General features: G+C 33.8%; 1 protein-coding gene across 1 annotated transcript; it reads right to left on the reverse strand.

Annotated features, from left to right (window-relative positions):
* Nucleotides 1-6,964: 6,964 nt before the first annotated feature.
* On the reverse strand, nucleotides 6,965-14,017 carry LOC143595828 (uncharacterized). Its single transcript, XM_077074751.1, has 6 exons — nucleotides 13,542-14,017; nucleotides 9,231-11,837; nucleotides 9,112-9,165; nucleotides 8,279-8,578; nucleotides 7,291-7,344; nucleotides 6,965-7,198 (listed from the first exon to the last, which is right to left on the reverse strand). Exons 1-4 carry the CDS (start codon nucleotides 14,001-14,003, stop codon nucleotides 8,321-8,323), a joined length of 3,381 nt encoding a protein of 1,126 aa, XP_076930866.1. The 5' UTR covers nucleotides 14,004-14,017; the 3' UTR covers nucleotides 6,965-7,198; nucleotides 7,291-7,344; nucleotides 8,279-8,320.
* Between the last annotated feature and the right edge of the window lie 1,201 nt (nucleotides 14,018-15,218).

Below are 15,218 nucleotides of genomic sequence, written 5' to 3' on the forward strand. Positions count from 1 at the left end.
ATTATTTATATGGTCGATACACGCACGGTCGCACCATGGATCAACTATATATCGAATCACTACACTCTTTATATCATACTAATTTTTATCCCCCATATTACGGAGATTGTTTTATATTATTTGTTTTTAATATTTATTTATTTTTTGAATTATCATTTCTTTTAATTGTATGAAAGTTAATAATATACTTATGGTTTGATGATAAATTGTTTCACAAATAAATGAGATGTTATAACCCGGTTTAAAAGCTATATGGGTTTAATGAGACTCAAGACCCGCTTATTTTTTTACTATAATTTAAAAAATATATGGTTTGGTGAGACCCATACCCGTGAATTCGGATCAAATGTATGAGAAGCCTCCATTTAAAAATCAAGCAAATCTTGTGACTTCAAGAAAAGGGGGAGCGACCATATCGTGACACGTAGGATTTCTGGGTCTTCATTTATATATACTATAGATAGATATTAATCAACAGAACAGTCATGATCAATGAACTTCACTATGAGAGATTGACAAAATATATGGTTTGATGAGACCCATACCCGTGAATTCGGATCAAATGCATGAGAAGCCTCCATTTAAAAATCAAGCAAATCTTGTGACTTCAAGAAAATGGGGAGCGACCACATCGTGACACGTAGGATTTCTGAGTCTTCGTTTATATATACTATAGATAGATATTAATCAACAGAACACTCATGATCAATGAACTTCACTATGAGAGATTGACAACATTCGGTAAAGGTTCCAAGTTGTCTAAAGAACTTCGACCAGTCAATGGCTCAATCATAGATCAGCCACGCCTAATGCTGAACAAACCTTGATGTTACAAAAGTTAAAGAACAGCGATCGACCTATAACCCGATCAACGATTAACAACTCAAGTACACTACTACTCAACAATTTTGTCAATAAAATTTTTAACAATCCAAGTCAACATCAAACACACACACACCTACATTTTCAAGAAAGACGAAAAGTGAAGGTAACTAAGGTCCCTTGATAAAAAAAAATAACCACTTCTAAACTACTTTATAATACATATATAAGTTATAAATTACTTAAACTTCATTTAAAACCGTTCAAACTATTATAAAAGTAAGTCTAAGCATAGTGATCAATATATACAAAAAGAAACCTTCATTAAATAATTCATAACACTATACATAGTAAGTTTTTAAAAAATTAAGGAGCTTTAAATATATTGACTCTTACGTCTTGTTCTTGAGTTTTTTAACCAAGGAAAGAAAGAGAAATGAGAGGGAATGATAAGAAAGGGAATGGGAGGAAAGGAAATTTTTTTAGTTAGGTGTGTTCTTGAGTTTGAAGGAAACTAGAGGAAAAGAAATGATAACTATGTTAAAAAATAGTTATCCTTAGTAATAATCCCATTTTTGGGAGGATAACTTATTGTGAAAATACATTAATTTAATCCCTTTTAACTCCTCCTACTTTTTTCCTTTCCATCATAAAAAAACTCAAGAATATCCATCTTTTAACTATTCTTAGTTTTTCTATTCTTTCCCTTCTTTAAAAAAAACTAAAAAACAGGGTGTTAGCACCAAACAAGAAGTGATGATGTAACAAAAGGTGTCGTGGATGGTGGCACGAGTAGAGGAGTGGGTGATTTTGGTGGACTATTTACATCCATGACGACAGCTAAGCATGATATGTTTTTCACTCAGATCTTAACACGTGTACGGTTGTAATTGAACCAGGTACATTTACGTACCAAAATTTTTGACCGACAGTCACTTTACTTCCTAGTAATTATTGTCACGTGGAACACAAAAATCGTCCCTTTGCCAATATACAAGGTTGTTTTCAATATAATTTGCATGTTTGCTATTGCAAAAAACATACATTTCATTTTAGAGATACTATTTTATTTTATTTTTAATTATTAAGCTTTTTTCACATAAGATATGTTTGTACCTTTATTAATAAGTATAATGTCATAATGAATATCATAAAAAAAATTCTTATTACACTAAAACTAATAAGAAGTAGCTTATTGAAATAAATTTGAAAGTTATTACAGATTCTTGTGGAAAAACAAAAATAGAAATGCTTCCAAAGTATTATAACTTTTTGAATATCTTTTCACTTCAAAATACCATTCATGTAAATTTTCACTAGACAATATGATTTGTATAAAATCTCATTCTTTGGATAAAAGTAGTTAATGTTTTATAATGTGTTTAAAACTAAATTTTGTTCTATTTACAAATTACAAGTATAGTGTCGAATTTACATTGTGTGCTCTATTTAAAGTCTTTACGCACTTCCTAGGAAAGTACATTTTTAATTTAAAACATTTTTTATATATATTAATTATTATGTAAAAAACAATATGTATAATATTTAGGGGCATTTAGAACAAACTCACTGCTCACACAATGGATAAAAATTACATAAATTTAGAAACTAAAAAAACAAACATCGTGAGTGGATCTGTGGGATTGGGACCCACTGGGCCAAGTCACAGTGCTTAGACTATGCCCATTGCTGATCCAATGCCTACAAGATCGGACAAAAAAAAATTAAAAAAGCCATGAGAATATTGCAACCACGATCAAGATTGCAACCATGTTTGAAGATAACGGAATCCAAGTGTCACACTTGGGTTGGTTGGTTTTTTTTTTTTTTTTTTTCTCTTAACATAATTAATTTTAATTATAATTTGATTTTTCTTAAATAACTTATAATATTTAAAATTTTAAAAAAATTTAAAAACACAATCTTGTTTAGTTTTTTTTGTGAACATTCCGGTATAAATTTTATTAAAAACGGAGTTCGTTTCAAAATTTGCATTTTTAATACAAATTAAATATTAACATTATCTTCGTTACCACATGTCACGGGTTTACTAATTGCTTGGATTTTGTTTAGATAACATTATCTGGCGTTATCAACTAGATATCCAAACATTATCTTTGTTTCCACGTGTCACCATGTTACTGGATGCTTAGATTTTGTTTATCCCACATATCCCACATTTTATTATTTATTTTTAATTCATAACAATTATTTATATATATATTTTGGTTTTTGTTTTATAACGAATGAGTTCTAGTGAAAATGATGAACCACTCTTTCAATACTCTACTGAACGAATTGCAAGACTATCCAGTTATATGACGAATATGGCACAACTTCGTAATAGAGAAGCTCATAACATTCTAAAAAACGATTTGATTGAGCATATATGGCAGAAATTTGGTGTTGATGAATAAGTATGTAGTTTTGTATCATCAATATGTGTAATTTTGTATTTCATGCTACTATTGTAACTTATTTTTATCTATTTTATAAAATGTGTTTGATTAATATATATATTTAAAGTTTTTTATATTTAAAAAAATATAATAACTTAATTATATTTATATAGTTAATCAAAACTAATTATAAATTGAATTTATTTAATAAAAAAAGGATGAGATTGGGTTGTTAATGGGAGTAAAAGATTCATCATCATCATCATCATCATCATCATCATCATCATCATTGTACTCAGTATATCCCACCAATAGCAAAGCTATAGCAGGGTCTGAGGAGGGTAAGATGTAGACAGCCTTACCTCTACCCCATAAGGATAGAGAGGCTGCTTCCGGTGAGACCCCCGGCTCGATAGTAGTTTTGCATCAAGCCTTGGACATAAGGCACATAGCACTCAATCATCGGGACACCGGCTGATCGGTGCATGTACCCTTGTCTTTCGGCTATCAACGCCACTACATGATGCCTGATTAACCGTCCGTCACTTTTAACGTTATTTTCACGAGATTAGTAAAATAACGTCAAAATTAGTGCAATTTCACTTTTGCCCACCCGAGGGTTCACACATATATACATCATATGTGCGCACCGCAAGCAGGGCTAATGGGAGTAAAAGATTGGAGTGGGTTAAATTTTGTAGATTGAAGAGAGAGAAATTAATTTTATAATGTAGGATTGAGATTCTGAGATTGTGAATGGGAGTAGTCTTATCCAGGCTGGGCTTTTACCTGATTGACTGCAATCTCCAATCGTGGGCCCTCATGTTTTCGGGTTTTAACTTTTACACCCGATAAATAAATAAATAAATAAATAGAAATGCGAAATATTTTATATTTGGTAGTAATTTTGATGTTGTAAATATGTAAGTTTGTACTTTGTTTCTTTTTTGATGACTAGCTTTGCTTGTTGCCGTTTTAATACAATACCGACTTTCAAAGGAAATCTGTTTTGGTTCTTTAAAGCATTTAATGCACTTTTTAATTCACGTATCATCAAAAACTTTATTTAGGGGAGACATTTAATTAAATCAGCAACAAAGAAATTATTTTATGAAAAATATGTTTGTTACTATAATAAACCCTTATGTTAATTTCTGATACAACACGAATTCAACATTAAGATAATAAGATTTTAGGTTATAACATCTAAAATGTTTAATAAACATATCACGTTATGTTTAGCGTTAGTAATTTGTTTAATGTTATATGCCGTTTGGGTTAACATAAATATTTAAACATATCAACCAGTCAATATGGTAAACAAAACTCATGTTTTGCAAGGTTAATATGTATCCTCATTTATGATTTATTGGATTATAATAATCCCTACTTAACAGTATTGTCTGATAACAATTCATATTCAATTTATCGCCACTGGTAGTCCCAAATTTATAAAGTTAGCCCTAGTGGTCCCCGTTAAAAATGACTTAACAGCGTTATATTTTTTTTCTGAATTTCAAAATAATATTTTAGGGCTTTTGATTGAAAGTAGGTTACGAATCGACTAATATAAAACTTAGCTCGAAACATTGATTCAAACAACGTGATTTTTGTTAGTGTAAGTTCGAACACTCTAATTGAAGCATTTTTTCGTCGTTTTGGAACACTGTTTCGAACTAAGTTTACATCAATCAACTCCTATCCTCATTTCAATCAAAAGCCCTAAAACATTAGTTTGAAATTCGGAAACAAGTATAACACCGTTAAGTCCTTTTTAACGGGGGACCATTGTGGGTCAACTTTATTTAATTCGGGACCGTCAGTGACGATAAAATGAACATGGATCATTATCGGCCAATACTATTTAATAAAGATTATTAAAATCCAATAAACATTTATCATATTCATTTGTTGTACACTATTTTTACAATCGTCAACCAGGTTTTGACTCCATTTATCATATTCATTTGTTGTACACTATTTTTACAATCGTCAACCAGGTTTTGACTCCCTTAAATTGTTTACAACCGATTACTCATTTACAACCATCAAGCCACTTACAATTCGCCAAACATGTTTGACTCGTTTATATAAACAGGTTATACATGTCATATTTATGATACATGATCCAAAGTATGTACAGATTAAGACTTCAATTTAGCTTGCTACAATTACCACCTCTAAGGTGTATGCAAAGATATATAAAATAGCTTTGCATAAATTAAGCAGTGGAAAAAATTCAATATGCAGTTGAAGCAAATATATAATTAGTAAATAATTAGCATATTGATTATTGCGAACATAAAATCCATATATAATCTTAAAGTTGCAATAACAGTATATTCAGAATTCAAATGTCGAAAGAGTCAATCTAAAGCATAAAACATTACATTAAACAATTTTGCATACTCCATTGATGCCAATCAAGATAAATCTGTTCTTGTTCTTTTCATTATGGCCTCAAAACCGGTGTTGTAGTTCCAATATCGACCAGTATGCGCAACTCTTAAGCCAGTCGTGTAGGCATTGCAGTTATGATATAAGAAAAGAAAGAGATCATATAAACATATTGAGAGGTGACTGGCTAAATGGGCGGGTCAATCAACTTCGGTGACTGGTCAAAACGGGCTCAAGTTGAAACACATTGTGATATTGTAATGGGTCAGGACGACACAAATGGAGTTCTTTTAATTTTGAAAATATGTAGGCAAAAGATCATTTTTTTAGTTACAAAAAGACTAGCTTTACAATAATAATCTTAATAAAAGATATCAGTTGCCTTTTTCTGATCCATTTCAGTTAAAACACGACCGAAATTGACTTGTTAATAAGTATACGAGTCAAAATTGTCGCCCAAGTATACATAAACAAAATTTCCTTCGTCATGTTTTTCACTTCTTCATGGGACCAAATTGACTCGTTAACAAGTAAATGGGTCAAAATATTAGCTTTTTCATTTGAAATTAAAAAACAACACAGATCAACTCATTGTTGATAAGTAAAAGTGTCAAAATATTAGCTTTTTTACCCAATTGAGATAAAACATTACCCAAATTGATTCGTCAATAAGTAAATGGGTCAGAATATTAGCTTTATTTTAGTTGACCGCTCAAATCAACTCATTAAAAAAGATAGGCAAAAGTTTAGCGTTTTTTAATTTAACAGTTTTGAGATAAAACGACCCGAATTGACTCATTAATAAGTAAATGGGTCAAAATATTAGCCTGTTTCTTTTACCTGTTTTGAAATAAAGCGACCCAAATCAGCTCATTCATAAGTAAATGGGTCAAAATATTCATTGTTTTTTTTATTTGACTCATCAATTAATTGATAAGTAAATGTGTCAAAATAATAGTTATTTTTTTTCCATTTCAGCCATCTTAGTTTTAGATCAAACACAAGTACACAACCCAAATCAACTCATTAATAAGTAAATTGATCAAAATATTAGCTTTTTTTATTTGATCGTTATAAAACAACCCAAATCAACTCATTCACAAGTAAACGAGTCAAAATCTTAGTTATTTTTTACTTGAGCCGTTTGAGCTAAAACACGACCCAAATCGACTCATTAATAAGTAAACGGGTTAATTAACTGTTATTTTTTACCCTGTTTCAGATAAAAACACAACCCAAATCGACTCATAAATAGCAGCTATTTTCAATTTAACCCAATTGAGATAAGGCACAACCCAAATCGACACATTAACAATAACAAGTAAATGAGTCAAAATTGCCCCTCAATGCATGCAAAAAAACTTTCCTTGGGCAAACCAAATCCAAATTTCACTTCTTCATGGGACCCACAAACTGGGTCAACAAAAATAAAATAGTATGTGACAGTATACCATCAAAAATTCAAAACCCCAATAATCTCTAGTTCTATAAAGCAAAGTGTCAAGGGCAAGATGGTACTTACACAATTTAGCATGCTTATGTCCAAAAATTCCTTAGAACAGCAGCCATTTTTTGGAGGACTGTTAACAGAATGATGAACACACAATCAGCAGGATGAAATAACTACTTGTTTTTAAAATGTGATCAATTTCACAGTTCATGTGTGAACTACCTGATAACATGCTACTTTTCAACCCCATCATCATGCACAGTCAGCATCAACTATCTGCACATAAAACCCATCAAGAGTCCAAAAATTTGATTTTTAAATATCAACATGGAATTTAACAATTTCATTTGCATATCACAAGAATATTGTGGCCAAGAATCTTTCCATATCGATTTGAATAACTAGGAACAGAAATAAGGGGGTGTTTGGAATTTTGGATATACTATGTGTTTTGCAAGTTGTCATATTTTCGACAATCAGGTAAAACAGACTGACTATAATTGGATATGCTATGCGTTTTGGCCACTTTAAGTTGCAATAAGCCGAACTTTTTTTTATTAACTTTAGGACACTAAAAGGCGATTAGGTGGTTTTAGAAACATGTGTGGTTTTTAGGTAGTCCTATATAAAATTTAACCCGTTTAATAAACGAATCATATAAGTAGCCTGATTATAATTGTGGAGTGTTTGAGAGACCATGTGAAGAATTTACGCTTCTCAAAAAATATTGTTGATTGTTTGTATCGACTAAATGATTTAAAATACTATACTTCTCATTTAAGTGTATGTTTTCAATAACATTCCATCTTCATTTTGTGGCAGTTAAAATAGTGCATGCTGGCTGTAGCTCCTCGCCACTACACATATGTGATCATATTGGGTTGTGTGATTTATGAGGGGCGTGAATTCTTTAACCGATCTCGAACACTGCACAAATATGATCAGGTTATAGGTTGACTAATATAACTTGTTTATTAAACGGGCTAAAATTTATATCTTTGACTACCTACACACCAAACATGTTTCTAAAACCACCTATAAATGCTTTTCAGTCTCCTAAACTACCTAAAAATAAATATAAAAACTCCAAAAATCCGATACTCAGCTGTTTTTGCTGTTTGGGTATATAATTATTTAAGGATAATCAACAGATAAAAATGCAAATCCAAACGGCCCCTAAATTTGTTATCAGATAATTCAAACTCATTACCTGCAAATTGCAGCAATGAATGCAAGATTGTTTCCATTAGTTTCAAAAATTTTGCACCACTTCATGATTACTTCCCTTTGACAAAACCTGTAGAGTTGTGCCTTTCGTGATCCAAGCGGTCAGCTCAGGTTGACTTTCAAAAGGTCTGATTGGATACAGACTTTCATCCTCCAGTTTTACACCATAAACAAATGGTAGCCTAAGTGACAGGAAACTCTCGGGTGGTAAAATTACCAGACTGCCCATGCTGAACTGCAGCTTCTGTTCACGCTCAGGGACAGATGGAGGTAAACATGACACCTGAAAATTCAATCAAGAGAAACCAATCAATTTTATAAAAAGATAAAACACCGTACAAATAGATGTGACAATTTTAGTCCATATTATACTGATTTAAGGGTCAACTTTAATTTTGCACGAGACCATATTTTTAATAGTAAAAGATAATGAATCTCATATTCTTAACTAATAACTATACCCTTATCAATAACATTAAGAGTTAATTACACGGATGGTCCTTGTGGTTTGCATATTTAGTCCCCCACCTTTCTAGTTTGGCCCCAAAAATGTGTAATATATATACATATATATTTTTTTCTATTTTAACACAAGGCTAGTTTGGTCATTTCATTCAAACATAAGCAGGATATTTAACGTCAATCCACTAGAAAGACAATCTGTGTTACGTTTAAGTGAACAGTAGGACTACCAGTGTAATTTAGAAAAGTGGGGAAACTAAACACGCAATATGAATAAACCAAAGGGACCATCCGTGTAATAATCTAATATTAACATATAAATATATACAAGTTTATGAAGCCTTTAAAAGATACCTCAAATTGTATAACTGGACATGTAGCCAAGACAACAGGGAAGGGAGGTGTGACCTGCATAATACTATCAATAAAATAATCACGCGTATATAAAATCATCATGAATAAAAATTTCTTACAAGAAAAATTCTCTGAAGCTGTGAAATAGTGCCAGCAAATTGAACATTTGCCTGGTCAGTCTTGTTCTTATGAATCTGACAATGAGGGCAATTTAGGTATAATGGTATATTTCTATTAAGTAAAGCAAAAACGCCATTATCATCATCATCATCAAGTGTCATCGCATGCAGGCCTTTTTCAATCTCTTTCGTGTTATCACTTTTCACAAGACCATTTTGTTCTTTTGACTTTCCCGGATTTCTAACTGGCCTATTTGACTGTCGGTTGACTTTCCCGTGACCATGTTTACCACCCGTTTTTGACAAATCTACCCCTTTGCGGTCAACATTTTCAACTTCATCTAGTGCATAAATTGATCCGAGCCCTTTAAGATGCTCGGGTGTTAATATGAACCGGTGTCCACATGGACATTCGTGTTCAAATCCAATATACACCACCGCTTGGTTTAAAGAACTTTCCTTATTGTTCATGGTTGCTAAATTACCAAGACTTCCCTTCTGCAAAAACGGGCTACCATTCCCATTCCCGTTGACGGTTTCATGAAACGATGAAATATTTTCCATCTTTTTAGATTCTTGATTATCATTAGTATCGTGCATTTTCACAATGGTAACGTTTTCCAAAACTTTTTTCTTTGATTGAAGTGGCGGGAACCCGGAGTTTGTAGCAGCGGGCCCCGCGACTACCTCAGAGAATGGTTTTTTCATAGTATAGCCAGCAACCACTTGAGGAGAATTATTATTGTTTTCATCAAATTTATTATCTTTATTATGAATTTCCACCTCGTTTCCTGATTTCTTAACCTTTTCATCTGAAACTGCTTCGACCCACGAATCTTTACTAGACCCGTTTGTGGAATACGCGTGTAAAAGACCCTGTTGTTGTAAACTCGCAAATTCTTTATGTTTTTCAAGATAAAACTTCCATTTTAGAAGAAATTTTTCGGTGGATGAAAACCCACTTTGTAGTAGACCTTTAGACGGTTGATAGTATCTTGACCCACCAATTCGGGTCAAAATCCAAGATGATGATTGAACCGGCCCGGTTGTGTTACCTTTTAATAAATTAAGGCTTGGAAGAAGCTTATCACATTCTGGGTAACAACTAAAAGTCACATTAGCGGTTTCAAAGTCAAACGGGTCTAATCGTAATTGCCTCGACCGACCACACGCGCATGCATGCAAAAACACAAAACCACTAGAATGCGGTTGACTAGTCAACTCATGCCTTTGGTGAATGCATGGCTTACCGGTCAAACTAACCGCATCACAAAGTTGTCGACCCGAAACCCAAATTGATGTACACTCGTCCTCTAATTTTTTCAAATAATGTTGCACGGCGGGTCCTTTGACCATTGACTTAAAAAAAGTCACTGCTTTGAGCAAATGGGCTTCATGCAACGACGTCGGGTAACATGTTGGTAACCCGTTTAAGTAAACGTCTTTAGCAACAGGTAGGGCCCGCTGGCACCATGAAATTGAAAACTTAGTGTTGAGTTCTCTGCTGTTATCTAAATACGTTGCTGCAAGTTCTAATGGGTCATGATTGCCTTCAACTGTTGGCATAATAATATTTCTTTGCCGGGGTCGTCTTTTGTTATGATCAGGCACGGGGTCAGGTTCAGGTACTAACCCTGGTTTAGCAGAAAGAAGCCGGTGCAATATAGTTTGACTGGAAGTCAACCAAACATCAAGAGTTGGAAGTTCAGGAGTTGTAGAAGACTTTCCGGAAGCTACACTGGCGGCAGCGGCGGCGGCTGCAACTGCCACCATTCCAACACCACCAGACGACACGTTATTTGTGCTTAAACCCGAACTGCCCCGACCTCTTAATATATCACATTGTTTAAAAATAAACTCCTTAATAAAAGCAATATCTTCTTTATTTGAACTTTGACTACGACTCTCAAGTAAAAGTGAATCCGAAGTTGAGATACCGTTTAGAACATTCTCCACAATACTCGTAGCAAAGTCCAATGGTTCGCCTTTCAGGTTCGACTTTTGGTCAAGAACCGAAACCGCTTTCGATGCATCAAGTGAAAACAAAGGTGCAGGGTTTGAAACAGGCCCACTTCTTGACCCGGGAGGACCCGATTCAGAGCCCGAAAGCACTCGACACTTTTTAATTAGAAACCGAATCTGCCCCTCGAGAGAAGATTGTAACTTTTTCTTCAACCCCCCTTCGGGTTTTGTGGCGGGGCGTGATAATACGACTACTGAACCAGGCCCTTTTAAGTTATTCAAATTTGAAGACGAGTTTGATGATGTGGACTCGTTTAACTCATCCGGGTCACATATATCATCAATGAAAACAAAAAGTATAACCGGGGTACAATGTCCAGGAAATAAAGAAGTAAATGAACCTGAACCCGATGTTGATGTGACTGATGGACCGTTTTTACCGGGAGATCGGTTTTTGGAAGGTGGGCCAGATTGAGAAGTTCTTGAAGAAGGTGATGTATGTGATCTTGATGATGTTGCTTGAAGCATTTGCGGTTTAATATATGAATACATCGCGCGCTTCGCACCTTGCAAAAGTCTAAATTTTTTTAGAATTTGAATGTCAAAGTGTGAGCCCTCTTGCAGAAGTATGACCATGTGGCAGACCTGCATTTCAAATCACAATGACTTAATAACAAAATAAGTAGAATTATGCTTGCAAATCAACCAAATGTTCAAAGAAACGTTCGACAAGAAGTTTGTTTGTGTCATTTGTTTAATAAACGAATGATCATGAACAAATGTTTTTGGTCAATTAGTTAAACAAACAAGCATGAAAACATGTATTGCCCATTCACTTATGTTCATTAACGTTCGTCAGTTAAATTCGTTATGTTTATTCATTTACGTTTTTTAGTTTACACGTTCATTAAAAAAATCTAGAGCATTACCGTTTAGTCTAATTTTATGAAACTAAAATACCACCAATATAATTTAGTCTAGCTTTATTGCTTTTTTACATCCAACATATAGCTGTTTATGTTTACTTTCAATTAATGTCCGTTCATCTATATGCAACAAAGTTGTCCGTTTGTGTATGTTTACATTTGTGAACCGTTCGTTTATACTATTAACGAACAAACAGAAGCGAACACTCATTTTCTGAACAGACGAACACAAACAAGAAACTCCGTGCGTTTAATAATTCGAGTTCGGTCATTTCATTTAAGTTAAACGAACCAACACGAACATACCATGTTTGTTTCATTCAGTTTTTTTACAGAATACAAACCTAACTAGAATCAGACAACGTCTAATGTGAACTACTGAACTTTCTACAAGTCATAACATATCAAAGTTGTAGTTCTGAACTAACAAAGAAGACCATGGCATATTCAAGAAATCAATAGAGTTGCGAGTATCGCCAATCATACACAAGAAAAAATAATATTTTTGTGATTCAGCAATTTGCCTACACCCATGGTCGTTCTTATGAATCTTACAGTAGAATTTGCAAATTAGTTTAACTCTAAGAACATACACTGTCATTCCTTTAATAACCGGAATTCATTAAGTCAAATTGTGTTCCTAGTCATCTAGAATAACAGTTTTCACACAAATCAACAAGTTTTATCTGTCCAAAAACATTAACAGCTATATTATAATCGAAAAAACCCTAAATCGTACTAAACCAATTGTGTGATCCAGCAATTGCCTACATCCACAGTTGTTCTTATAATTCGTACTACGAATCTTGTAAACTAGTTAGCTCAAAAGAACATAATAGCCTTAATAGGAAAATCAACAAGTTTTATAAACATTAATTAGTCCTGTAAATGAACCGAACGTTCAGTGAATCGTTCAACTAGAAGTTGTTTATGTTCATTCGTTTAGTAAACGAACACGAACAAATGTTTTTGGTCAATTAGCTAAACGAACATGAACACATGTATCATTCATACGTTCGTCATTTATATCCATTAATGTCTATTCGCTTACGTCCTATTACGTTTGTTTGTTTGTTTACATATTCAATAAAAAAAATTGACCCGTTACCATTTAGTCTTATTTTATGAAATTAACATATCACCGATTACAACTTAGTCTAGTTCTATAAATTTTAACATCCAACATATCAATGGTCATTCAGTTACGTCCGTTCATATATGTTTCAGTAAACTCCATTCACTTGCGTTGGTTTGCATTCCTAACCCGTTCGTTCATCTACCAACAAACAAACATTAAGACACTCTATCCGTTTTATTGTTCGTGTTCAGTCATTTGTTCGGTTCATTTACAGGCATAACTAAAACTTTCAACGAGTCATAACATATCAAATTCAAAACTTTGTAACAAACAAAACAAACTCACAGAGAACATAAACAGCATCCCTTGCATCTCCCCAAACTCGTGTTTCTCAAAACCCGAACCGAAACCATCCTCGGAATCAAACACGGGACACTTACTACAACACGACTGCAAATACAAAACCCCTTTTGACTCCTCATAATAATAACTAACCCCTCTCTCCTCAAACCAAACCCTAACCTCTTCACTCACACCTTCAACTGTTTTCTCAATTCCATACGCCACGTCACCCTTCCCGGACCCAAACACATTATCATCTATAATCCGATTAATTAATTGGCTCACGTCCGCTTTACGGCGGCCGATAAAACCCACCACCACGACGCCGGTTTGTCGGGACGGTGGAGGCAGAGGTGGGAGTGGCGGCGGTGGTGGCAGAGTGGTGGTGGTTGATGGTGGAGTGATGGCCGGAGATGATGGTGGTCGGATTAAGACCCGCATAGGGGATTGATTTGGTGCCGTCATGTGGAGTTGAAGGTGGGGTTTGTACAGAGAAAGTACAGTGAAGAAAGAAGATAATAATAGTTAATGGGGTGGTTTGTAATATTAAGGAAAGTGTAGTGGTTGTTTTGGAACTTTTTTAATGATCATTGGTTGTAACGTGCATTTAAATCTTATCTTACTCTACAAGTAAAAGAAAATATTAAAGCTTATATATCAAACCTATATTTTTTCTAATTTCTAATCTTTCATTTCAGCTATTAATGGTTTATGGGTCAAAACAATTTTATTAAGTGAGTTATAACATAGTGTAAATTTGATTCATTATTGAATTAAGTGTCATTTTCATACTTGAGGTTTGATCAACTACACAACTTTAGTATATTTTTTAAAATTTCTTGCAATCAACACGTAACGTGTCCATTAAAATCATGTTATTTTAGTACTTTATGTTAACCACATTTGTTTTTTTCCATTAAATTAATTTATAAATTTTTGAAAATCACAATTGAAATAACGGACCTTATTTATTTTTATTATTTGACAAATCTCGTGTAATACACGGGTTCAAAAACTAGTTTTAGTATATTAATAAGTGGTTAAATTTATATTTATATAAAGAATATACATAAAAGGGGTTCATTTCTTTATTCAGTTGACACAAAGCTATGCGGGCGATAGTCACCTCCTCTTCACAAGCTCTCATGTGTGTCGACTCCCACTTGGTTGCATTCAATAATTTAGATGTGCTTTTGGATGAATGTTGATGTATTAGAATTGTTGTCGGTGCTCATTAATGCTAATTCATGTCCATTTGTATACATTTATGTGTAGGTCAATTATGCTCATGTGTGCTCGTTTATGATTGTTTAGATTTTAAACAAGCGAACATGTAAATGCCTATCTTTTTAACCAATGAACACGACAACAAAAAAATTGTTTGATTATATGTTCATGTTTGTATTCGTGTTTGCGGTAGGGTTTCGGGCCCGACCAGGTGGTTCCGACCCGGAACCAGACCTGATCCTACCCTACCCGCGGGTACGGACCGAGCTTTGGGTTTCTCCCTAGAACTGTACCTGGACCGGTGGAACCGGTTCCACCAATACTCGGTCAAAACTCGACCCAATCCTACCCGGAAACCTGAAAAACTTGGTCAAATACCCAAATATATCCGGAACCGGTTCCTACCTGACCCGGTTTTAACTTTTGTTGACTATACCGGATCCGGTCCCTGAA

Source organism: Bidens hawaiensis, unplaced genomic scaffold, assembly GCF_021521415.1.
Source record: "Bidens hawaiensis isolate Kalapana, Puna unplaced genomic scaffold, B.hawaiensis_p1.1 tig00045541_1, whole genome shotgun sequence".
Taxonomy (NCBI): domain Eukaryota; kingdom Viridiplantae; phylum Streptophyta; class Magnoliopsida; order Asterales; family Asteraceae; genus Bidens; species Bidens hawaiensis.